This window comes from Notechis scutatus, chromosome 1 (assembly GCF_049901735.1).
Source record: "Notechis scutatus isolate UNSWTSFEM ecotype Mainland chromosome 1, rNotScu1.2, whole genome shotgun sequence".
In the NCBI taxonomy this organism is placed as follows: domain Eukaryota; kingdom Metazoa; phylum Chordata; class Lepidosauria; order Squamata; family Elapidae; genus Notechis; species Notechis scutatus.
The window spans coordinates 98,587,388-98,612,317 of NC_142009.1; the positions used below are offsets into that span (position 1 = coordinate 98,587,388).

General features: G+C 36.9%; 1 protein-coding gene across 1 annotated transcript in view; it reads left to right on the top strand.

The window, feature by feature from the left end:
* TRDN (triadin) overlaps positions 1 to 24,930 on the top strand; it is a 254,804-nt gene that overhangs the window by 223,686 nt on the left and 6,188 nt on the right. The window contains exons 86-94 of the mRNA XM_087972568.1: positions 303 to 341; positions 1,121 to 1,171; positions 6,598 to 6,624; positions 7,648 to 7,695; positions 15,638 to 15,676; positions 16,447 to 16,494; positions 16,652 to 16,696; positions 17,653 to 17,697; positions 18,570 to 18,599. Coding sequence (XP_087828694.1) covers positions 303 to 341; positions 1,121 to 1,171; positions 6,598 to 6,624; positions 7,648 to 7,695; positions 15,638 to 15,676; positions 16,447 to 16,494; positions 16,652 to 16,696; positions 17,653 to 17,697; positions 18,570 to 18,599 — 372 coding nt within the window. The remainder of the gene's footprint in view (positions 1 to 302; positions 342 to 1,120; positions 1,172 to 6,597; positions 6,625 to 7,647; positions 7,696 to 15,637; positions 15,677 to 16,446; positions 16,495 to 16,651; positions 16,697 to 17,652; positions 17,698 to 18,569; positions 18,600 to 24,930) is intronic.

Consider the following 24,930-nt stretch of genomic DNA (forward strand, 5'->3'; position numbering starts at 1 on the left):
TTACCAGATGGTGATGTAAAAAAAAACAAAAAACTGAGGAGGAATGGGGAAGAAATAAGGGATGTGAGTTCATTCTTTTAATCCTTTTTCAGTGGGTTATTAGTTCAACTTTCAGTCTAAATAACCTAAATAATCTTCAAGCTATTAGAGATAATGTAAAAGTGTTTTTTATTCCCCTTCAGACTGTTCTACAGTATAGTATAGCAAAGATAAGGAATACATTCAAAATTCAGATGGGCTGACAATCTTGACTTTAAAAAGAAACTATTGTGTTCCCCCCCCCCTTTTTTTTTTTTTTTTAGAAACTGACATTAAAAAGGGGGAAAGCCCAGCTAAAACAGGTAACTAACTGATTCTAAATAACTTGGATTAGAAGTGTCTGCTACAGATTTTCTTAATTCTTTGGACACTGCTCTTGTGCACAACCTGAGAAACATAATTTCAATTGCCAAAGTCGCTAATTTTTAATTATTTTTCATTTGTATTAATAACAACTACAAGCTATGTTCTCTTAACATTAATAGGAAATCTTTAAAGTTCTCATTAATAGTTGATGAAAAGTACAATTGTTTAAAATCCCTCTTTGTTCTATAATTGTCTAAAACTATGTAGTAAATAATGATGTTTACTATATTCAATCTGTACCATAAAAGTTGTGATACCATAATGTCAAATCAGAAACATTTTGACAAAAATATTGTATATTTTTAAAACTTTCCACTACTTGTAAATTGTTTTTAATCCCTATACAATCAGTCAATGTTGTGCACAAACTGGTCATACAAATGTTACAATTTCTCCTATTTTATGAAAGCAGAATTGTTTTACATATACAAACTGCTGAAGATAGTAATTGGTAAAGGAATGTTTATTGGTCCCTTGTCTAATACAATTAATTGTTATAAAATCTTTCTTTGCTATACATATGTATATAATAAATTATTAAATAGCTTTGGGTCAGAGAGAAATTACAGTTTTACACTTTTGGAGAGCACATGGTTGGAGAAGACTGCTATAATAAATAAATATGTGGCTTAGAGCTTAAATTGACTAATAGGTGGGTTTCAAAGAAAGCAATTGTTATGTCTTATATCTAATTTACCTTTTTTTTTTTTTTTAGCCTCCAGCATGATAAAACAAACCAAGAATATTTCTCATCCTGACATTACAGGTATGATTTTGTCTCTTGAAGTTTCTTTTTAAACATTGACTTGCTATTTTTCATTTTTAATTCATTATTAGTGACCTAGAGTTGCGGTCACTGAAGAAGTCGGTGTGAGCTTAAATGGACTCTGGGGGATGGTAGAGGACAGGAAGCCCTGGAGGAACATTGTCCATGGGATCGTGATGGGTTGGACATGACTTCACAACTAACAACAACAACAGAGTTGCAGTAGCAAGATAGTCATATAAATAGGATAGATATAGATAAATGATAGGTAGGTAGGTAGATAGATAGATAGAAAGATAGAAAGATGGATGGATGGAAGGAAGGATGGATGGATGGATGGGCTGGCAGGCAGGCGGGCAGACAAATAGATGATAGACATACTGTAGATGTAATGATAAGAGTACTTTTTTATTTATAGATAAAAATTGTGTACTGCATATGGGAAATCCTCCAGGGCTTTCTACAACAGTTTGTGTGCAAACTATCTATTTCTCCTACTGCAGAGGTGGTATTCAGCAGGTTCTGACCAGTTCTGGAGGACTGGTAGTGGAAATTTTGAGTAGTTTGAAGAACCGGCAAATACCACCTCTGACTGGCCCCATCCCCATCTATTCTCTGCCTCCTGAGTCCCAGCTGATTGGCTGGGTCTTCTTTTGTTGCCCGGCACAGGAGAACGGAGCTGGAAATCAGGTTAGTGGGGTGGGGAGAGAATAGGGATTTTGCAATATTTTTCCCCTGCCACATCCTCCAAGCCATACCATACCCACCAAGCCATGCCCACTGAACTGGTAGTAAAAATTTTTGAATCCCACCACTGTCCTATTGAGTACTATACTCAGAGGCATCCACAGGATTCAGTACTTCATCAAAAAGACACAAGGAGGGTTGTACCATGCAATGTCACAACCATAGCATAAAAAAGCATAAAACTTGTTGTTATGTTAAAACAGAGCTCACATCTTTAGTTATATTATGGTAACAGGAATGGAGATGCTTGGTTGGGAGTGGGAGACACTCCAAGACTCAAAGATAAATGTCATGCCCCTGTTGGAGTCTGACTCCGAGGGAGAGGAGGAACAGGGAGTGAAAGTGTGGCTCCGGAAGTTGTGGAGTTGGATGGTCAATCAGAGGAAGACCCGGGCCCATCCCTTCTCCATCCTAGGGCACGAAGGGAGGAGAGGATAAGGGAGAGATGTAAACGGCATGGTCTATGGGGGAAGAAAGGGCCTTGACCCTCTTCATGGGCTGCAGCTGTGAGAACTGGTTAAAAGGATGAACATGCGTATGGACCAGTGCTGGAAACAAAGCATGGAAATATCTCTAATCTGTCGTTCCTCTCTGAGTTTGGCGTCCTTCCCAGTCTGTGTTCTGATATCTGTGGATGTCTTCAAACTCTTATCTTGCCTGGTTCCCTTAATTGTTTCAGTGTAGTTTGTGTTCTTTTTACCCTTTATAATTTATAGTTATTTGTTAGTTTAAATGGCATTTCCTCCATTTGTAACTGCTTGGGAGAGTTTTTTTGTCTCCAGTCAAGGATATTTGGAGCTTTGAAGGAATTAAAGGGGCTTCACCTGTTTCTGTGACTGTGTTTATTTTGTATCCCACCCTGGGTTATCACAAAATGGGATTGTTACCATTTCATCACTGTGTGTGGAGATCCTATTTTCACAAGCATCCTAATTCCCAAGGTTCTTGCAAAGGGCACCTCTCTGCCTCTCCTGATGCAGGGATCCACAAGTGTAACACATTTAACTGAATGTAGCCCATTGGTTGTGTATGCTGGTCCAGTAAAGCCTAAATTAATCCCCATGATTTTGCCCTATTCAGAGAGAATGGAGATGCCAGGAGCATCTTAACTTGGTGTTAGGGATTATATTGTAGAGATCAAAACCAATGGATAACCCAAGTGCTACAGCTTCTCTCAGGTTAGAAATAGAGTAGATGGAAACCACAGTAACATCTTGAAAATGTTGCATTAATCCATGTTTAATGATATATTTAAGATACTTTTCTTTATAATGTATGCAAATTACTGAACATTAAGTGCTAGTTTTGAAATTAACCAATATAGTACAAGATAATTTATTCCCTTGATCTTGCCCAATTTCACTTGTAATTTCTAGCTAGGAAATTACTGGAAATGCTTTTGTTAATACATAAATGTTCTTCTGAAACAGAGTACCATGCCTCATTGTTTAAAGGGTAAAATTATTAGACCTCTACTTAAGAATGCCTTTTTGTATTCTCCAGAAATTTCATATAGCACATGCATTTAGCATCACACTGACCCTTGGAAAAAATGTATTATGCTTGTGTTAAAATCATTAAAAGGCTGCCAATTTACTTCTAGTTTGGTACAAGATGATAGATATTACCTTTAAAAGCTCACATGGCCTAACAAGCTACCTCATTCATTGAGAAATGGTCTCATAATGCTTGGAAATCTACAGATGCTGAAGACTCATCTTGAGGTCCTGACTTGGAGTCAAGCTTTTTCTATCATTATCTGGAAGGTGTTCCCTAATGAGCAGAAAGGAGAGACCTCTTTGCTGCTTTTTTCTTTTTTTCTTTTTAAAGACCTTTAAAATAAGATACTTTTTGACAAGCTTTTTGATTATTTAAATTCTGGTTTTCATTTTTAAACTTTCGGTGTTCTTATTGAAGAGCATCAAAAGACTTCAAGAGCCAACAGTATCAAAAGTATATAAAATAAGTAATACATCAAAGAAATAAAACCACAGCCAAGACTTCAGAAAGAATAAAGCTACTAGTGGCTCCTAATCTATGGATTATGTCCAATATCAGAGGCAGGATGTTTCTGGAAATTCAGGTCCTGGATAATAAACCTGAAAATGCTGAACAAGATGCCCCATCTGTTCTGACAACAGGAATTGTTTATATCCTTTCTTTGTCATTTTTGGGGGTTTTCGCTCAGCATAATTATTGATTCTAGACTATTGTTTTTCTCTTGCATGTTTGTGTGTGTATGTGCATGTATATCAGTGTGTGTGTGTGTGTGTGTGTGCGCACACAAACACACATATATATTCGGAAACATTGTCTGTGGCTCATTTTCACACACATAAAAAGAGTATATAATTAATACCCTCTTGGCATTCTAGAAAGAAGAGACAACTCATTAAAACTATAAAATGATTATAAAGAATAGTGACAGGTGATACCAAGAGAGGAACCAACAACTCATTAAAACTATAAAATGATTATAAAGAATAGTGACAGGTGATACCAAGAGAGGAACCAAAATAAATAGTATCCAAAATTAATGAACCCAGAATAACTGATTATTTTGAGATGGGAACACATGCTTCTTTAAAATATGCCTAGGAATTTTACAAGTCTCTCTGATGTAGTCAGAATAATATTGTATATATTGTAGACAACAAAAGTAGGAATTTCCTGAACTCTCTCTGTATTCTGTCAAACAATGGCAATGAACCACTGCTATTAATTTGCTCCCTATGGAACAATACCTTTGAGGCAAATGCCACTAATTAGCTTATTTTAGCTTTTGTACATTATATATTCATCTCTTCTTTTACCATTGGAGTAGTCCCAGTCCACAGCCAAAAATTTTCATTTTTTTGAAAAGGAATGTTGCGCAGGTAGTCTTTGACATATGACTTCTGGTTCAATCCTACAATCAGTTCCAAGTTCTGGCAATCCTTCTCCATGGTCAGGTGATCACATTTTGTGCACTCAGCAACCGGTCCTCATTTATGTCCATTTACAGTATCCCACAGTCACATGCCACAATTTACATTTTTTTTTTGCGCCAGAAACTGGCATTTGCTTCCAGTCTCTAGCAAAACAATGGATTCTGATTGCAGCAATCACTTATTCACCAACATATTTGCTTTAGGACCATTGCATTTCTTAACAATCATCACAAAAAGGTTGTATAACTAGGTGTGGTCACATGCTGACCTGCTTAATGACCGGCATGATTTATAATCCTAATTCCAGACTCAAGTATGGTCATAAATTGAGGAATACCTGTAAATGAAAGTATTTTCAAGTTTACTTATCTGCTTACCACAAACAAGCAACAGATCAGAACTGTAGCAAATTCTGCCCTTACCAGTACTGGATGTGTGCTCTAAAAATAAAGACATGACTCAACATAAAGATTGACTAGTATATTCCTTCCCTTGTTGCCTAAGAACCTCACTTCCTGATGAGGAATGGATTAATGCTGACCATTATCATGATTTATCACTTATACCTTTTATATGTACACTGAGAGCTTACGCACCAAAGACAAATTTCTTGTGTGTCTAATCACACTTGGCCAATAAAGAATTCTATTCTATTCTGAGCTAAAGGACAAGGTGGCTGTGCTATCATTGTCCTGGTGAATTTCAGAACATGTTGTCATGATTTCATAGCAACTATGGGTCTATCTTAAGCAGCATCACACCTCAGTCCTTCTGCAAGGCATCTGAGATTGCTTTTTCTGTGTCTAATGAGGTGATGGTGACCAAGCTGTAGAAGAATTCCCTCCAGTTCCATTGTCTTTAATTACATTTTAATTTATGGTATTTAGATTGATTGAGTCTAAAATAGGAGACCATTTCAAGAAAAAAAAATTGCAGATGTCTTTCTGATAGCTCTTAGAACTTTCTTGCTATTGTGGTAGGCAATTGTGTCAACGCCTAGATTATTGGAAGAAGAAAAAGAAAGAGAAGAGCAGGCAAAGTTGGGGAAAGGGGGGAACATCATCAGTTTAAAGTCATTGTGTTCCCACAAGTGCTCCAAGTCCAATCCCTCTTGAATTCTGTTGACCCTTATCTGGCACAATTTACGGTTGAACTTTTGACGAGATTCTTGTGTATAGGCTTGAATAAATCTCCTGTTCTGCAACTTTATGAATAGTCCTGATTCTTTGTGCCTGAAAGAAGGCGAGCTATGGCTAGAAGAGAGATTATGTTTTATTTAGAGACAAGGATAAGCTACTAAAATTGTTTTTACCCACTGGGATAAAGGAAAAAATCGTTTCATTTTTCTTTCTCTTTCTCCTTTCTTTTTCTTTTTTCTTTTACACGCTCCCTGGTTTTTCTTTTTCTTATATTTTCTGTTTGTGTTTTTTGCAGTACTCAATGTATTGATTTTTATTCTTTTCATTTATAATTTTTAATGTTATTTTTTTTAAAAAAGAGAGAGAATGGGAGATGCCTACTGTGTGCTGACACTATTATGACTCTGGTGGTATATAAACATAAATGCATAATTTGAGACACTATTACCATAAATTGACTCTTATTGCCTAGAAAACCATTGCATAGAAAATTACATTATTGTGACTTTCAGCCATAAAAATGTTTCATTTTGCAATCTTTATTTTCTAAAGATTAGAGGGATACAGGAAATAAAATTCATTATTATTATTTTTCTTTCTTTCTTTTTAGGCAAGGAGGCAGAACATAAACCACCAAGTAAGTTTCTAAACTTTACAGCTATTAAAAATACAGGAACAGTGATCAGTTGGATTTTTACTGTCAGTGACAAACTTTTATTCTTTGCCTATCTTCTAATCTAAACCACCTGTGGGCTTTGGAAACTCTCCAGAGAAGATCTGGAGATTCCACAAGGAATCTTGTGGAATTGAGTTCCATTAACATGCAGGTGGATGTTGTATTTTCTCATTGAAATATGGTTATAATCATACCTTAGCTGTATGGAGTAGTCATAATAGCTTTACTCCAGTAATATGTATATGTGACTGTCACATCATTTCCAAGACTATATAATAATGTTCTATTGTATGGTATGATTTTACTGAGCAATAGAGACAAAGGTTTTGCCCCCAGCATGGTCTATCTTGATGATCTATGAATTAATTATTATGAAGTACAATATTAATCCTGTTTCTTGCAAATCTGACCTAGAAATATCATGATATTTCTGAAGAAGCAGCCACATAGAGAGGGCACTGACCAGGATTCTAATAAAACTAGACTCAACTGAGACCTAACAGTTTTTCCCCCCACTTGTTTCATTTCATGGAGCTCCTCAGAATGGAGTGGTGCCTAACAGAAGTGCTTCAGGTCATTGAGAAATCTGCTAGGTCTAACCATCTTAAAAGGTTTCTCCTCCCTGCAGTGGTTCATGGTCCTAGTTACCTAGAATTTTATTCCTTTTATATGAAGGAGATATTATGAAGTTACCAAGAGTTACCATTTGCATGTTCTCAACAGACTGCTAATATACCCATTCCAGAACTGTATTGTGTGTAGGCGTATCTTATCAGAGAAAGCCACACATATCAATTCATTATCTACTGTATGCTAGTTTGAGAACATCAGAAGACAGGGCTAACACTGTAGCTCTTCTCTCAGTAATTCTGGAATGACTCATTTTGTGTGAAATCCATCTGAAAAGAATTTAAAAGTTAAGAGCAGAGATTATACAACGGCAAAGCAATGTTGAATTTATCTTGTATTGCTCCCACTTTTTAGAACAAGAAGTTCTTGGGCAAAAAAAAGGAGCTCATCTAGCAAAACCAGGTATTTATTCTGATATTCACACTTCACACAACCACTTGGCAAAGTAGAAGAAGGAATTGACAAACTGAGCAGAACAATAAGGCCTTGAGCAACAAGTATTCATTGCTATTCTACAATGTATACTTCTTAGGCTTGCTCTTGGCTTAAATAATAGGGATGCACCATTCTGTCCTTATTCATAAGTAAGCATGAATTTTTCTTTGTTGGTGGAGGGGAGGGGACATGCAATATGTGTAGGATCTAAGCCAAGAGCAAGCTTAAGAACTACAACCCAACATTATCCTTTTTTACTTTTCCTCCATTGAAGTAAGGTTCCTTAATTTCTCTCCATGTCCAAAGAAATTACAAGATGTGTCATGTTATATTTATACTTGCTGCCTTGCTTTGCATGTGAATGCCTTTTCTAAATCTGCAATTTAAATAGCCTTGTTAACTTGGTTGCTAATAATGTCTTTGCTGCTATTTTATCTTTTTCTGAAAAGCACGTTATGCACATTAACATATTGAATTAATAGAATTTCCTAACTATTGTTAGCCAAATAGCTTAAATAATGCATTTGTCAATAAAACTGTGATTAATATTTTACTTTCTTATATTTATGTCATTTTTTAAAACAGTACAGAATATAAACAGTTCACACATAAAGAGATAGAACACTGAAATACCAGTGTTTCTTTCAGGGATGCCTGCAAGGAGAAGGTCAAAAGTCAAGATTGTGTCTATATCCATGTGATCAAAGCCTGCCTTTTTTTAACATGCACCATGATGCATGTAAAAAGGGGTGGAGTTCAGAGGTAGTATTCAACCAGTTCTCACCAGTTCTGGAGAACCTGTAGTGGTGATTGGGCATGGGTCGTGGAACCGTTAGTAACTTCTGCTGGCCACGCCCCCGAATCGGTTCTCTCGTTGCTGGTCGCTCAGTTGCCCCACCCACCTGATGCTCGCTCACGCCGCTCACCCGCCCGCCCCCAACTGAGCAGCCCTGATCTGCCTGCCCTGCTCACAGGTAACCCTGCGAGCCGTGCTCGGCCCACTGCGACCCACTGAGCAGGGCCTTTCTGTGCCTCCCCCCCACTGCTGGGGACCTCTCCGGGTGGGAGGAGGCCAAGATGGGGTGCCAGGCCAGTCCAGAGGGTGGCGGAACAGTGGTGGCAGCAGCGCGGCTATGGGAAGCAGCCCCAGGAGTTACTGGCCTCCTTTTCGGAGTGCGTCCACCACCTTCCCAGCCCAGCAGAGCAGGGAAGCAGAGGAAAAGCAAAGGGAAAGGTTTTATGGATTTGGAACAGGGGACAAAGAATTAGCAAGACCAGCTCCACTTTTTGTTGCAAAGCACCTCAAGCATCCAGTAACATGATCATGCAGTTGATAGGTGACCATCTCCAAGGAGATAGCATCATCTATTAACCCAGAGCCTACAGGAGTGTTCTAACTCTTGGTAAGGTGATTTTGGCTCAATTCACAGCATGCCAAATCAACATTCACATTGCCCCCCCTCCCGCTCGCTGCTCATAAGTTCTTCCCAGAAAAGAGGTGTGTATGTCAGATAGACACAAGGAAGGGAAGGAAGGAAGGGAGGGAGGGAGGGAGGGAGGGAGGAAGGGCAAGAAGGAAAGAGAAAGAAAGAAAGAAAGAAAGAAAGAAAGAAAGAAAGAAAGAAAGAAAGAAAGAAAGAAAGAAAGAAAGAAAGAAAGAAAGAAAGAAAGAAAGAAAGAAAGAAAGAAAGAAAGAAAGAAAGAAAGAAAGAAAGAAAGAAAGAAAGAAAGAAAGAGGAAGGGAGAGGAAGAGAGGAAGAAAGAAAGAGGAAAGGGGAGAAAGAAAGAGAGAGAGAAAGAAAAAAAGAAGGAAGGGGGGGAGAGAGGATACTCTGTGGTATTATTTTTAATTGTTCCATTATTTATCATATATTAATATTTTGCACTGTCCCTACACCTAAAGTGATTTTACTGCCTTTCTTTTGCCCAGATATTTTTCAGGGTTTACATGTCAGAGCATAAATACAGGTGCATTTAACAGAGTTGAAAGGGCCTATGGAGGTCTTCTAATCCAACCCCCTGCTCAGGCAGGAAAACTCTGAGGAATCCAAAATCTGAATAGAGGTCCTGGGAAAGGTGTCAGAATAACATAATAACACTTAGAAAGGGACCTTGGGGGGAACTCTGTAACATTTCAGAGAAATGGCTGTCCAGTCTTTTGTTAAAAACTTCCAGTGTTGGAGCACCCAGAACTTCTGGTGGCAAGCAATTCCACTGGTTAATTGTTCTCACTGTCAGGAAGTTTCTCCTTATTTTTACGTTGCTTCTCTCTGTGTTCAGTTTCCATCCTCTGGTGCTTTGGAAAATACATTGTCCCCCTTTCTTTCTGGCAGCCCCCTAAAAGCCTGTTGCCTATCACACTTTTGAGTAAAGCATGTGAGCCATTTTCTCCTTTCAGTGGTCCATGAAAGTACATCTATAGTATGCAGATAATAAAGTCAAAAAAGGTGAACAACATTTTTACAGAACTATAGATAAGTTGAGGCTGGGTGACAAGGAATGGCTGGGAGGGGAGGGGCCAGGTGAGGCACCCCTTGATGTGAGTGACATTGAGTTGGCCACACCCACCCAGTCACATGACCATCCTAGTCACATGGCCACCAAGCCACACCCACCCAGTTATGTGACCCCAAGTCACGCCCACCAAATAAGCCACTCCCACAGAACTGGTAGTAAAAAAAATTGAATTCCACCACTGGTGGAGGGTTTTGTTTTTTGTTTTTAATTTATTTGGGTTTTCACAAAAAAGAACATAATACAAATAAAACATCTTTTTTTGAAAACAGCATGGTCCCGGGTTATCACTTCTTCACACACATTCCATATCTTATTACTGTTTTACATTTTCTACATAGTTTTCCCCTCTTTTAATTTTCTCAACTTTATTTTGATCATCTCATCTCAATTCAAATCATTATATTTATACTTTTGTCTGTCCTGTTTCAATTTCATATTATCTTTTCTCATTAAACAAATTTTCCCCTGTAGTTACTAATTGGAGTATGACACCTTTATATCTTTTAATTTTATCCATTCAACTCTTATTTAAGCTTCAATGTATACCTTTAAGATTATAACATTCAATATAATACATAACTTCCAATTGAATTCTGCTTGGTACATTCTTAAAATACACAATATATTCTTTCTTATATATATATATATATATATATATATATATATGTAAATAAAGCACTTATTCCATTCCAATTCAATTCTATCATTAATATTCATTAAAATCTTAACATCTTTAACTTTTCTTTTCAATTAAATATAATACTTCATTGGGAACACTTATAAACTTTCCATAATTAATTCTTTTCTCCCCCATATTTCTCTTCACTTATATTTTATAAATCATTAATAATTAAAATGTTCCCATCCTTTCCTAATTTAATTCTCTCATTCACTTTATTTCATTTATTTATTAACAAACATTCCACTAGATTACAATAAATATTTTATCCGTCATTTTAATCATATTTTCCAAAATTATTTCTATTTGTAATATAACAATACTATCTTATGTACCTTTGCAGAATCCCTTTTACAATTAAGTTTTCATCCATTATCTCTAAACAGGCTTATACTTTCAATTCTTATATCTTTTCTCTGTTTCTCTATATCTTGTTTCTGTCCTTTATAACTTCTTTTCCTTTCCTTCTTCCCCTTCTTCTTCTCCCTCCCCTTTTTACCCCCTTGTCTCTCTACTTCTAATTCTCTCTTCTGTAATCCCCTCTTCTGTTGCTTTCTAATATTATACTTATTTTTCAAACTATTCTTCTTCTTTTTGGTTGTTTCTTCAAATCTTAAACTTTTCTTTCTCTTTCCCCCCTTTCCTTTTTTCCCCCACATAAAATTACTTGATCATTAAAGATGGCTCCTTCCTTGTCCCAGTCTTCTTGGTCTGCAAGCGTTACTTGTTGTTTCTCATAGTTCCAGATCTCAATTTCTAAGAGTTGAAATACGAAGCCAAAAGAACCTCTCCCTTCTTGTGCATCTTCTTTATACTTTTTAAGTTTTATTTTCAGTTCTTCTAAAAGTGTGCCATTTTAGAAACTTTTAAACAACCACCCAATTGATTTTAGTCATTTAAATGCAATAACCAAAAATCCAAAGATCACCCAATGATCCAAATAATCCAAAGCTATTTCTTCTTGCTTCTTTTTCCACTTTCTCTTCCTGGGGTTCTATTATTTTGTTGCCAAGTTTCAGTTAAAATGTATCTTTTAGGAATCTTGTTGAGGTTTCACTGTAAATTCCTTTTAGTTCCAGGCAGTCTCCTCCATTTTTCCAGATCCTGCCCTTTTATTCTTTTTCTCTCCTTTCCTGCTTTTAAAAGCTTTTAAGTACCCAGAAATCTTTATTATCCCTTTGACATTTTATTTTCAGCTTAAATGCCTATTGATGTCAAAGTGGATTTTTTTTTTCAATTTCTTGCTTAAGTCTCTTCACTGTCAGTATAGGGAAGGGAAGAAAAACAAACCAAATCCTTTCCCTTTCCTCTCTCCTTCGCTGCTTCAAAATCTTCTTTGGGAACAGTTATTTTTTTTATAGTTTAAATTCCAGGGTACCTTATGTTGCTGCTTTTGCAGTTTAACCTGGTCAACCAAAACTTTCTCTTATCTTCCTCCTGCACATTCTTTTCCAGTCGAGTTCTTCTTTGAGGTGGCCATTTCTGACCACCGCTGCAACCGCCTTCGGGAAAGGGAGTAATGGCCAGCTGAGGAGGAGAGATGCAGCTCTTCTCAACCCTGCTGGCAGTCTCCCCTCTCTTCACCACCTCTACGGGGTGGCTTAGCCCCCAAACCAGCTGGCTCGGGGTGCTCCGGCGGCAAGCACAGATCGAAACCGTGCACGATAGCGGTTTCGGTCTGTCAGCGAGGGGACTCAAACCGGAAGTCTGCCACCACTGGTGGAGTTTTGATTGCATGTTTTTTTGATCCCCTTCCCTGCAGGACACCCCTGTTTCTATTAACAACTTTCAGGGCTGCCCCATGAATGAGCCCAATGTGAATTTCCTTGATATAAGAAAAGTTTAAATGCAATAACTCAGTCTATAGCAGATTGACACATTTGGAACTCTTTCCTTCAGCACCAATAATGAACAACTTTGTGCTACATATCATGTTTTATTGCCACAGAGAGCATAATATTAAATAATATAGTAAGAATTAGTTATATTGCAAAGTAAACATAAGTAAAAGAGGCTTTGGATAGATGATGTCAGATAATATAAGCTGTAACTATTCTTAGGAGGCATCTCTTTTTATGATTTATGCAAACTATCCATGTGCAAAGAAGCAGTGTGTTCCCAATTACAAGTTGCAGTTTGCTACAAAATAAATGTTTAAATATAGAGAATAATTGGTAAAAATTACTGTGACTCTCATATGCTTGCTAGTATTTCTGTGCCATTACAATATAGGCAGTAGAAGATAGCAGATCTTCTACATATTTTTTAGAGTAGGTTTCTCCAGCGTGGTCACAATCAACCCCTGAGGTTCAATGGGACTATCCATTATTGTTATTATTTATAGTACTACTAGTTAAATAAGTATTTATTAAATTATTTTATATGTTAAATATTTGGGGGCTGATGAACAATCTGAAACTTTATGAAGGGTTAATGAGCTAAAGAGTTTGGGAACCGCTCTTTAGAGGCATTAATAGTTGCATAGCATTCTTTAAATCTCACAATCCCTCCATTTCTCTACTTCGGGTCTTCCCTGGCTACAAAATGAACTCTCTCTGATCATATTTGATCATGTTATCTCTGAACTTGAATACAAATTTAGCAACACATTATGATAACACGGCTTTCTTCTAGTCAAATTTATTCTTGGTGCCAAGAAAGATTTTGCACCGAATTTCATACTATATTCTTATTCATTTTGTCAAAAGATTGTAAGCTTTTACATTGCTCTGATAATCAATATATAATTAATGTAATATTATGCTGCAAATAGCTCTCTTTAAATATTTGTGCCCCTACTTCAAGTACAGAGAACAGCTACACAAGTATGTAGATTGCTGCTCTTGAGATAATATCTTACTACACTGATTATTGTGTTGTGTTATCAGTTGTCTCCTATTTGATGGGTAACTGAAGAACATCTATGAATCCCAATGTATCAACTTAGCTAAATTCGATCTTTGCATTATTTTTAAATGAGGAAGGTAAAGATAGTAACATGAAGGAAACCCTAAATTATCTATTTCTATATCCATCAATCATAATAGGAATGAACAGAAGTAATTGGAATTATATTTTAAAAGTCATTATCTATTTCTATCTTTCACTACTTATCTATTTTGCTAGATCTCTAATTAATTGTTTGTGGCAGATGTGTAGTATTTTGGAACATCAGGAACTTTATTTGCATTAAAAAGACTATTGGTACATTCTATTTTTTAATTATTTAAATCTAAAAAAAATTCAGGTAACATAGCTGCATGAAAGACTTTATCTTCTACATTTATATTTACTTTTTTATTTATGTTTTATATTTCTACTCAATAAATGTTAAACTATTTGATGTGCCTCTTATTTGCAGCTATAATCAATATTTCAAATGATTTTAGATGTCTGCCATGTTGCAAGGATATAAAATGGATACGAACTGGAGATAATCTGCAGAACAGATCACGTTAGAACAATAATATCAAGTCCCAAGGCAAAATCCAATATATTCAGTTTTGGCATTAAAACAGATCACACTTTCCTAATGGGCACCCTCCAGCTATCACTTTTATCCTGAAACTGTGTCCATTGATCTTCTGGCTGATGGATTGTCAGAAACACAATCCAATATATCTGAAAGACATTTATTCAAGAATACTAGTCTATATCTGGAATAATAAGTCTTGCAAGAAAATAAAATGGCAAAAATCTAATTCATAATAGTTATAATCTGCCAAAAATTCCTGTCAACTTCTTTATATCTTAAAAGTTTCTATTTTCACTGCACTTATATTCTGTAGAAATTCCCAGCAATCCAGATCATGGTTGTCCCAAATTACCAACTGTCTGCAAGGAATATAAATCCTTCCATTCCCCACTAACCTGTCAGAACTGAAGAAGCTTCTTGGATGAGAAGCAAAACATTTTCAAAAGGAAAAAAACAAGAAAGTCCAGTTGCCTCCTGAAAAAGCACATTTGAGACACTGCAGTTATATTTTCTCAGATATATTGTGGGCTTGATTAGGGGAATTCAACGTGTACAGGTTGAGATCTGTAGAGATTCTCAGTCATTCAGGTCATGGTTTATACAAAGGTGCTTTTTCCAATGGCACCTGGACTTTGGTTTTCCTTGAAGATGTTTTGCTTCTCATCCAAGAAATTTCTCTGGCCAAAACTTAAGAAGTTTCTTGTGAAACATCTTCAAAGAAAACCAAAGTCCAGTTGCCTTTGGAAAAAGTACCTTTGGGGACAACATGTACAGTTTGTATTTACAAGTGAAATATTTCTACATTAACTTAACAAAAGTGTTGCTGTATCACAGTGTATGCAACATACACTACACAGGTAGTCTTTGATTTACAACTGGTCACTTAGTGCCCATTCAAAGTTACAACAGGCCTACTTTTGGAGTATTTATAGCCCAGATTCAAAGTTCCAATGGCAGGTCCCCTCCAAGGTCATGTGATTGCTTGGCAATACAGCCACATTGATAGCCATTTGAAGCATTTTGCAACATCCTGTATCCATGATCGAGAACCATGGATAATATCAGGTTGAACATCTTTTACAAACTTTTCAATGTACGACCGTAATGGGCAGATTCTATTACAGTCATATGTAAATGATTATCTGCATTGAAAACAGCCCCAAACTCTCAAAGTATGAAGATTTATATAGATGTACTTTTTTTTTTCTTTCTCTTTCTATGTCTGTGCCACCCAATAGAAAGACCAGGAAAAGCAACAGCTGAACTCAAAGTTGCAGGTAAACATGTAGTAGGTGTACATAGCATATAGTACATATACATATGGTATATGTAATAACAAGCCACAAGAATTGTACCTGATGGAGCTTAACGTCCCCAGAACCTCACCTGATATATTTATTGAGCACCATAAAAACTAATTAAATTTGTCCCATTAAAAGATCTGCCACAAAGTGTCAGATATTCTATTTTTATCACTCTTCAAGGTAGCCACAAACTTTAATTACTTACTTGCTGTTAGTGTCTGGGAGGGTAATGTAGCATGTGGAGAGATTATGCCAGGATGCTCACAGTTGAGCAAATAGAGACTGAAGTTGCATTAAAGTGAGCTGGATCTGGGAAGGGGAGGGGGCGGTAGATAGAATGAACAGTTTTATGGCAAACTGCGAACTACCTGCTGTTGTTCTCAGCAGGAAGTATCAGAGTGGCGGCCATGCTCTAGCTCTGCACCTTAGTTAATTTCAGTCTGTCTCCTTGTATGAAGTCACAGTTGATTGACTGTATTCAAGGATGCCTGAAAAAAAAAAAGAATGCTGAAGAAAGACATCTGTGCATATATCAAATCACTCGAGATATGATTCAATCCAACTCCATAGAAGAGCGTGTAAATGTGCAAATGTAAGATCTGTTCTGTTTCCAACCACATTTAACTTCCCTGCTGCTGACAGACAGAAATCACAAGCTTGTTTTCTCCAAGGGTTTGTGAAACAACATGCAAATATCCAAGTCCCCTAAAGTTTAACTCCTATGATTTGGACATTCTTTGCAGATGAAAAAAAAGCAGAAAAATATTTGAGAGAAAAGAAGGAAAAACATGGTAAGACTGGGGTTTTTTTCTTTCTAAAAAACTATATGTTCTCTGAATTTGCTAATATCTTTCCTTCCTCACTTACCTTAATATTAACAAAGCGGATTTTATGAGCTTCAGTTTAAATATTGTATTTGATTTTTCTCTCTTTTTCTTTTACATACAGGAAAAACAGTTGAAAAGACACCCTTGAAAGTAAAACATAACAAAGGTATGTATGTATGTATGTATGTATGTATGTATGTATGTATGTATGTATGTATGTATGTATGTATGTATGTATGTGGTTTCTATCCAGCAATTAATTCAAGAGTTCAAGGCAATCTACACAAACCTCTTCCTGTGAAGGAGGTTGGGGTGATGCAGAGTGATTGAGTCTAGAATCACCCAATGAGCTTCAGTGGCTGAGATAGATTAGCAGGGGTCTTCAAACTTGACAGCTTTAAGACTTGTGGACTTCAATTCCCAGAATTCCTCCTCCAGTCATGTTAGCTCAGGAATTCTGGGAGTTGAAGTCCACAAGTCTTAAACTTGCCAAGTTTGAAGACCCTTGGATTAGAGTCTTTGTTTCCCTCTTATTACAACAACATACAATTGTCCTTACAAACCATAAATCTAGAGCAGGGATGTCAAACTCATGTCGTTACAGTGGCATCATGTGATATAACAGGACTTTTCCCTCTTTGCTAAACCAGGTGTAGGTGTGGCCTATGCGTGAGGCAGTGTTTTTGACAGCCCTGATCTAGAGTATTACTTTTAAGAGAAGAAGAACAAGCTTCTAGATTTTTGTTTGAAACTGGACTGGATAGCTTTTCTAGAAATCAGTTGGTCCTCTGTAACTACTGTATTCTTGGGGATGGGGAATGGAACTGGTCCTGAAAGGTCTAGGAGAAAGATGGGGAAAGATAGAAATAGGGCCGCTTATTCTTCATGAGTGAAGATCTTTGATTTCATGATTTTGTGACCCAAGGAAGTTTTCCCTCAAGACCTTGGTGAAGTCTCATGGACTTTGATTAAGGGCTAAATACTGTGAAACACATAAAGTTCTTTGAAGAGAGTAGCTGTGCACATAATGTGTGTGTTTATGTACCTATATATCTATTTCTATGTCTATAACTCTTGTATTTAGAATCCAAAACAATTAAATATTTTTGTTCTCTTTAACAGTTCCTGCAGAAAAAGCAGTCCCTTTTTATCACAATGTGACTACAGGTAATTGGTGGTTGGTTTCCTTCCCCTCCCTCTCCCCCTCCTCCTCCTCCCCTCCTCCTCCCTTACTCTTTAAATCCAGTGGCTATTAAGATTTAGTATTAATTGCTCACTATTGAGATCCATTTATCTTAATAAAAAACCACATTTTTACTTGATTATACGTGGTTATTTTTCAAGCCATAACTTTCTACTGTTTCTACATTGCACTTATATGTTATGGGCCCTGTGTTATCAGATTATGTTGGCTTCGTAGGTTTTCAGATATAATTTAAAGTTTATGGCTTGGCAGTAAGTTAGTTTCAGGGCTGTTTTTACCAATGAGAATCAGTCTGACCAACTCAATATTTTTGGGAAAAGCTGATCTTTCCTCTCCATTTTCACATGGTATAGGAGGCTAAATCATATTGCATTTCTGTAGCAGCCCAGCTTTTTGGAATGGCCTCCTTCTGGAACCTTGGCTAGTTTTGAACTTGACTGCCTTTTGGAAGCAGCTGAAAATAGATCTCTTCTGGAAGGTCTTGGAAGTGGCTTCCCTGTGCCTGAAAAGAATATTCAAAGATGGACAAATAAGGAAGCCTTATGGTATCACCCAGGAGGGCTTCTTATACAAATGTGCAAACAAAAAAACCCCTTTCATCCCATTATCAAAGACATTCATAGTCATAGCTGTTTTGAGTTTCAGTATGATGTGACCTCAAAAATGCAGCCGGATTAACTTAATTAAGTAGCAAATAAAACAATTGAAAGAAAGCAAATTAGCAAAGAAAGTGAAGAATTAATTGATTAGCAAAGAGAGCAAAGAATTAGCAAAAAAAACACCTTGCTCTACAGATTCTCTCCCTCTTTCTGAGATTTTCTTTCTTTCTTTTCAGAAAAACTTTCAAAAGCTGCAAAACCAGGAAGTAAGTTAAAGGCCTTGCAAATATCTTTGATTTTCAAATGACTTTAATTCCTTGTCAGGACATGTAACTCAGTATCCACAGTATTGTTTCACCTCATCTTGTCAGATTAAGAAAGGATGAACAATTTGCCTTTGAAAACTAGTTAATGAGGGAAAGCTCATTTTACATATTTTGTAAGATTAAACTAATCTTGAAAGCAATTGAAGAAGAAAAGATAAATTAGTACAAAGAATTTGAATAAGACATCAATTTTTATATATTTCATGTTGCTATCTGTACAAGTACAAGAGGAGATAGTTTCAAAAAATGATTTCCATATAAGTCAGCTATCATATATCAGACTTTTTCTAACAGCTGTGTAATTATTAGAATAATGTCTTGAATTCTGCTCTTCGGTTTGGTTGTAATAAAAATATAACTCTACAAAAACACAGCTATTCACTCTTTCCCCTGCCAGTAATTGTGTCATAGATTATGACCATTGCATAAATCTTCAGATCTCCATCTTCTACAATTTGTTTCTGAAGTTTAGGATGGGAAGGAATTACATTATTATGGTTGTAGTACAATGATTCTTTAATACCAAGAATAAGACTCAAGTCAGTAAAATAAATTTGTAATTCACATTCAGTACAGGTTAGAATTTAAACTTCCACTGATTTTTTTCACAGGAAAATTGTGCTCATGAGAGGCCAAAACCCCACATGAACCTATTTTTAAAATTCTAACCTATAATTCTACCAAGTAGAAGACTAAATGCTTTACTTGCTTTACATTCTTAGAATAATTATTAGCCTTGACTCTATCATCTTCCTTCAAGAAATAGGGTTTCCTTAGAACTGCATTAGCCTCAATAAAACAATGTTTTGCAACTCTTAAAAAGAGATGTGCATAAATGTAAGAAAGGTTCAGATTAGCTGAGCAGAATCTGTGTACTGGTCACACTAATGTCTGTCCATGCTGATGCACTATTTTTGTAGGAATGAAAACTCTTATTTTTTTTAATCAATGAATGAGAATCAAATGGCATGTTCCCATCTTAATAGGAAGAGGAAGATGTGTTGCATATGTTTACCATCCTGAGTAATTTGTAAAAATAATAAAAGACATGGTATTGATTAATTGGGATGGACAAACCACATAAGTAGGTTCAGAGGCTTCTTATCCATGCATGAATGATACTGCAGAGAGCAAGGTTGTTTTGTTTTGCTTCTGATATGAATTATTATTTTTATCTTGTAAGTTGATTGCACCACTGAGAGGGAAGATATCTTCACTAAGAAAGTTTCTTTTTAGTGAGTCTCCTATCTGAACCAGTATATTAATGAGCCATAAAAGAAATAAAACACAAAGAATTCTATTGCTTCTAAACTTTGTTTATGGCCAATTAATGGATTTGGGAAGTCCTTTAAGACCTGATTCACATATGCAAACTGCAGTGTTGACCATTTAATGTGATGCACCACTTGTGTATTCACCGAACATGATGTAAATGTATGGCATGAAGGACCCTTTCTCTTGCATGAGGCTGCTAAAGTACCTACCACTGTTGTCAGGCTTTCTCTAGCAGGCTGGATTGGATCTAATTAAATAGGCATTGAGAATCCTGGAATTTCTGAAAAGGTAGTTTAATTGTGGAAAAGTTAAGGGGCCATTGTGAAACAGTAAGGGCATCTTGCGTTTATCAAATGCAAGCTCCAGGGAACCACACTGTTTATAAGGTTTCATGTTCACATTTTTTGCATCTGTTTCTTCTACTCATTCTAAAAGCAATTATCTTGGGTGGGAGATACAATTTCCATCTGTTTCATGTTTTGGTAGCCAGATCTGGTATTTGGCTGTGTGAGAATTTTTACAGTTGTTTGCTTCCATTCTATAACCACATTCTGATTAACCTCAGAGTGAGAGGGCTGTTCTGTAGCATTAATGTTTCAACCATGAACTAGAACTAAGCAAAACACCCCCCTCCAGCATAATATCCTAGGATATTTGGACTTCAATTACAATCTAGTGGCTTCTATAAGAGATGTCAGTATGAGAGGGTATCTGTGATATATTGTGGACTTTATGTTGCATTGTCTTGTTTACAAGTAAGATTGCTGGTTGTAAACACCTAGAGGAAGAATTAACAACTGAACAAAAAAAACCTGGACTTTATCCAATATAGAAATCTAGGGAGCATGCAATAATGAACATACTGACAGTGTTAAATCAGATTTAGTTAACATAGGAACTGTTGGACTGTTAAATTATTTTTAGCTAAATGTTTATAATTAATACTTTTTATTCCATTTTGTTGCCTCTTAATGATAATTCAATTAAATAACACTTATATCTACTAATTACCTGATAGTGGTTAAAAACACTGTGTATCCCAGCAAGACTGTGAACTATACTGTTGGGTATACCCATTGATAGGAAGATCATAAATGATGAATTAAATCAGAGCTGTCAAACTCCTGGCCCACGGGCCAGATGTGTCATGCACTGGCCATGCCCACACCCAGTTTAGCGAAGTGGGTAGAAGTCCCGATACATCACATGATGCCTCTGTTATGAAGTGAATTTGACACCCCTGAATTAGATTAAAAACAATCTCTTGGAAAAGGAAATAGTAACCCACTCAAGGAGTTTGCCAGGAAAGAATATTCACAATCAGATTTATGTCAACATGATATTAGAAGATTTAAGAGCAAGTCACAGATGTCAGTATTGGTATTGGCTGGAATAGAATTAAAAGCATATTCAGCAGTTATGTCCCCAGAGGCAAACAGGAAATTTAATGCTGCAGAAATATGTATACTATTTAGACTTGCAATGTCAGAACAAAACATACTTGATGCTGTCAGAATAGAAACATCAAGAAGTAATTACTGGCAGACAATCCTGGCAAAATGATGTCCATTGGGTCATGAAGAATTGGAAGAGACTGATTGAATAACAATTCTAATTAGCAGCCATGTCTTTTCTCTTATTCCAATAATTGTTGTAGACCAAAATAATGTGTATAAGGTATGCTTTACTGGTGACATTGATAGCATTGGCAAGTATTCAAACAGTATGCCTGGAGAAACTTCTGCCAATGCAAGGTGACAAAAAATATGTAAGAAGGTTAAAACACACATGCAGATTTATACCCCTATATCATATGGAGGACTGCTGATGGAGAAATTCATTGCCACAATATTATTTCTTTCAATGACAAATCTATTGTGGACAGAACATCTAATATACTTTTCAAACTTCATACCTGTATGCCCAACAGATATTCAAAGACCTTAACTGCTGCCAATGCAATCTTTGGTTGTAGGATTGTAGAGAGTATCTTTTGGGGGGGGGGTTTAAGCCAAGGAATGTCTGGAATGGATTTGAATGGATCAAAATTATTTGAGCATTATTAGGGTTGTTATTAGGGCACTAAAAATATAGCATACATTAATTCTGTCTTGTTATTTTGGATACTTGTACCCTTGGCCTATCCATCTGAGGACCAACTTCCTACTTTCTCTCTAGCTGCCTATGACACGAATGAAGCTCTTCCTCCTTTACTTCTTCACTGAAGGCTGCCAATCCGTTCATTCTTTGAGAAACCACTTCTTTCTTTTAAGTGACATGAAAAGGTTCAAGGAATAAAAAAAATGCCATAAAGAACATGTCCCTTTGGCCCAGCTAGATAACTTCATCACAGATTGGACATAAGATGAAAATTGAGAGTGGGTTTTTGTTTTTTTGTTTACTTTCCTAGTGCAAACACTTTGAGGAAACAATTTGAGAAAAAAATAGTTTCTGGAGGGCGAGCTATTTATTCGCGTGCAGCCCAAATGAACATTAACAAACTTATAACATCAAATATTTGCTAGTCTTTTACAGTGACAAAGAGTGCCTGGCTATTTCTGATTTTTAAATAAAATAAAATAAAATGATCCGTTCTCAGTGGACCAGTTAATCAAAGTGAACTATGATGTTGTTTTGTGACACAGTGTGTTAATGAACTCTCCATCTGCTTTGCCTTTGCTGCCAAAATACTTTGCTTTAATGAAAGATGTCTGCTGAGTGACCTGTTCCTGACCCACAAGCATAACTCATTACATATTTGGCTCAAGATGGAATTGTCTCTAATTGGCAATATTTTTATATTCAGGTCAAGATTCAGGCCTTCGAATTTAACAGTCTTTCCTAGGTGGCTGCAAGCTATTTGACACATCAAATATCACGACCAGCATCAAAACTGTGCACCAAGAAAAAAAGAAGTCCCTTTTAGAGGACAAGCATTTAATTGCTAAAGACTCAGAGCTGCATTAATAAGATTTGTGTTTGAGCAAATCTAACCACAAATCTAGTTTCATTTTGTCTTGTAAGGAAAACTGAACAAAAATATATCTTCATAATACTCCCCATAATTGAAACTCTGTTTGTGGGGGGTGCATGCCTGCAAATGTACACAGATAATATGCACATAATTTGTACATCTCCTTGTACAAATTATATAAGAAATATCGGCATGGCACACAGGAGACAACCAACAGAGCAATTTGGTTAATGAAAAGTCTGATGCTAGAGCAGGGGTGTCAAACTCAAGGGCAGGGGCCAGATTCAGTCCATTGGTGCTTAAAGCTGGCCCATGGGATCACCCTGGAAACAGCAAAGAAACAGCTCGTGGTGCCTCTGCCAGCAAAAATGGGCTCCCGAGCTCCATTTTTGCTGGCAGAGGGTTACAGGACATAGTTGCAGCTGAAAACAGAGCTCAGGAGCCCATTTTCACTGGTAGAGCCCTTGGGCCACTACAGGTGCCCCTGACATGAGTGATGTTGAGCTGGTCATGCCCTCCTGGCCACACTGCCCCCACTCTGCCCCCCCCCCCCCAAAGTCAAACACAACCTTGATGCAGCCCTCAATGAAATCGAGCTTGACACCCCTGTGCTAGAGCCTTAAACCATTCTTCCATTTCCTTTCTGATTGATTTCTCACCCACTGACATCCATGGGAGATAAGACAAAGATTCCAAATCCATGATTGGCATTGTCTTCCTGCTGCTTGGTGGGCAAGAAAAGAATCGGGAGAGCTCATTCTTTTCCTTTCCCTATATCACAGGCTCTGACAGCCTGAAGACCTGGCTCTGACAGGTGGTCTGGGGACCAAATGCAGAAGTGGAGGTGGCTACTGGATTAATTAGCTGGCCCCCTTCTCCCCTGTGTTTCCTACTTCTCCTCCCACACATCTTTCAACTCATATTGTTGTACTTTCCTCATTTATTTTTATTGTTTCATTGCTTTACTATTGTTACGTTTACATTTTTTATCATTGTTTCCCATTTTTACTATTGTAAGCTGCCCAGAGTAACCCCAGGGTGAGATGGGCAGCAAATAAATTTAACAAATAAATAAATTTAATAAAGCAGGGAAAGCAGGACAGAGGGAATTTCCATAGAGGCTGACAGGGTGGATCACCACCACCTGCAGAGAAGGCATGGACCTAGGCAGCAATCAATGAACATTCTACTTTGTATCATTGCAACTCATACTAGACTGCGCCATAGTGGCACAGTAGTTAGAATGTAGTACTGCAGGGCTAACTCACTGCGCACTCCAGGAGTTTGATCCTGACTGGCTCAAGGTTGACTCAGCCTTCCATCCTTCCATCCTTCTGAGGTTGGTAAAATGAGGACCCAGATTGTTGGGGGCAATAGGCTGACTCTATAAACCATTTAGAGAGGGCTGTAAAGCACTATGCAGCAGTATATAAGTCTAAGTGCTATTGCTATATTGAGCAAAAGCTAATCATTTCTCCCAGTCTGACAAACCATTATTATTGTTATTTGTTGTTGCTGTTGTTTCATGAGGCATGAGTACAGTGATAGCTGGTGACACAACCGTATTAGATCGCTTGACTGAATTTGGGTGGTTTTTCTTTTTCCTTTTCACCATTCCATACTTCTAAAAGTCAAAATAAATATCCTACATTTCAAAGAAGCATTACCTTCTCCCCCCTCCTCTCCCCTCTCTCCTTCTCTTTCTCTCTCTTTTTTACTTTTGGTGTTGTGAATAAAAACTAGTATTATGCCATCATCAAATTTCATCCATGGGAACTTGGGATCCTTTAATTTCTGCAATGTATGCTCAGATTCTTTAGAAGTGGCAACCAGGGGATCAGGATCTACATGGAGCCCACAGGCCATAGATTGCCCAGCAATCTATGTGTTTGAAAAAGAAAACACATTTGAAGCTCCAAAGCTCCATCCAATTATTTCAGACAACTTGTATATGAAAGTCATATGATAATGAATATAAATGGGCATAAACTGTATCTTGGGTCCATATACATTAGCATTTCC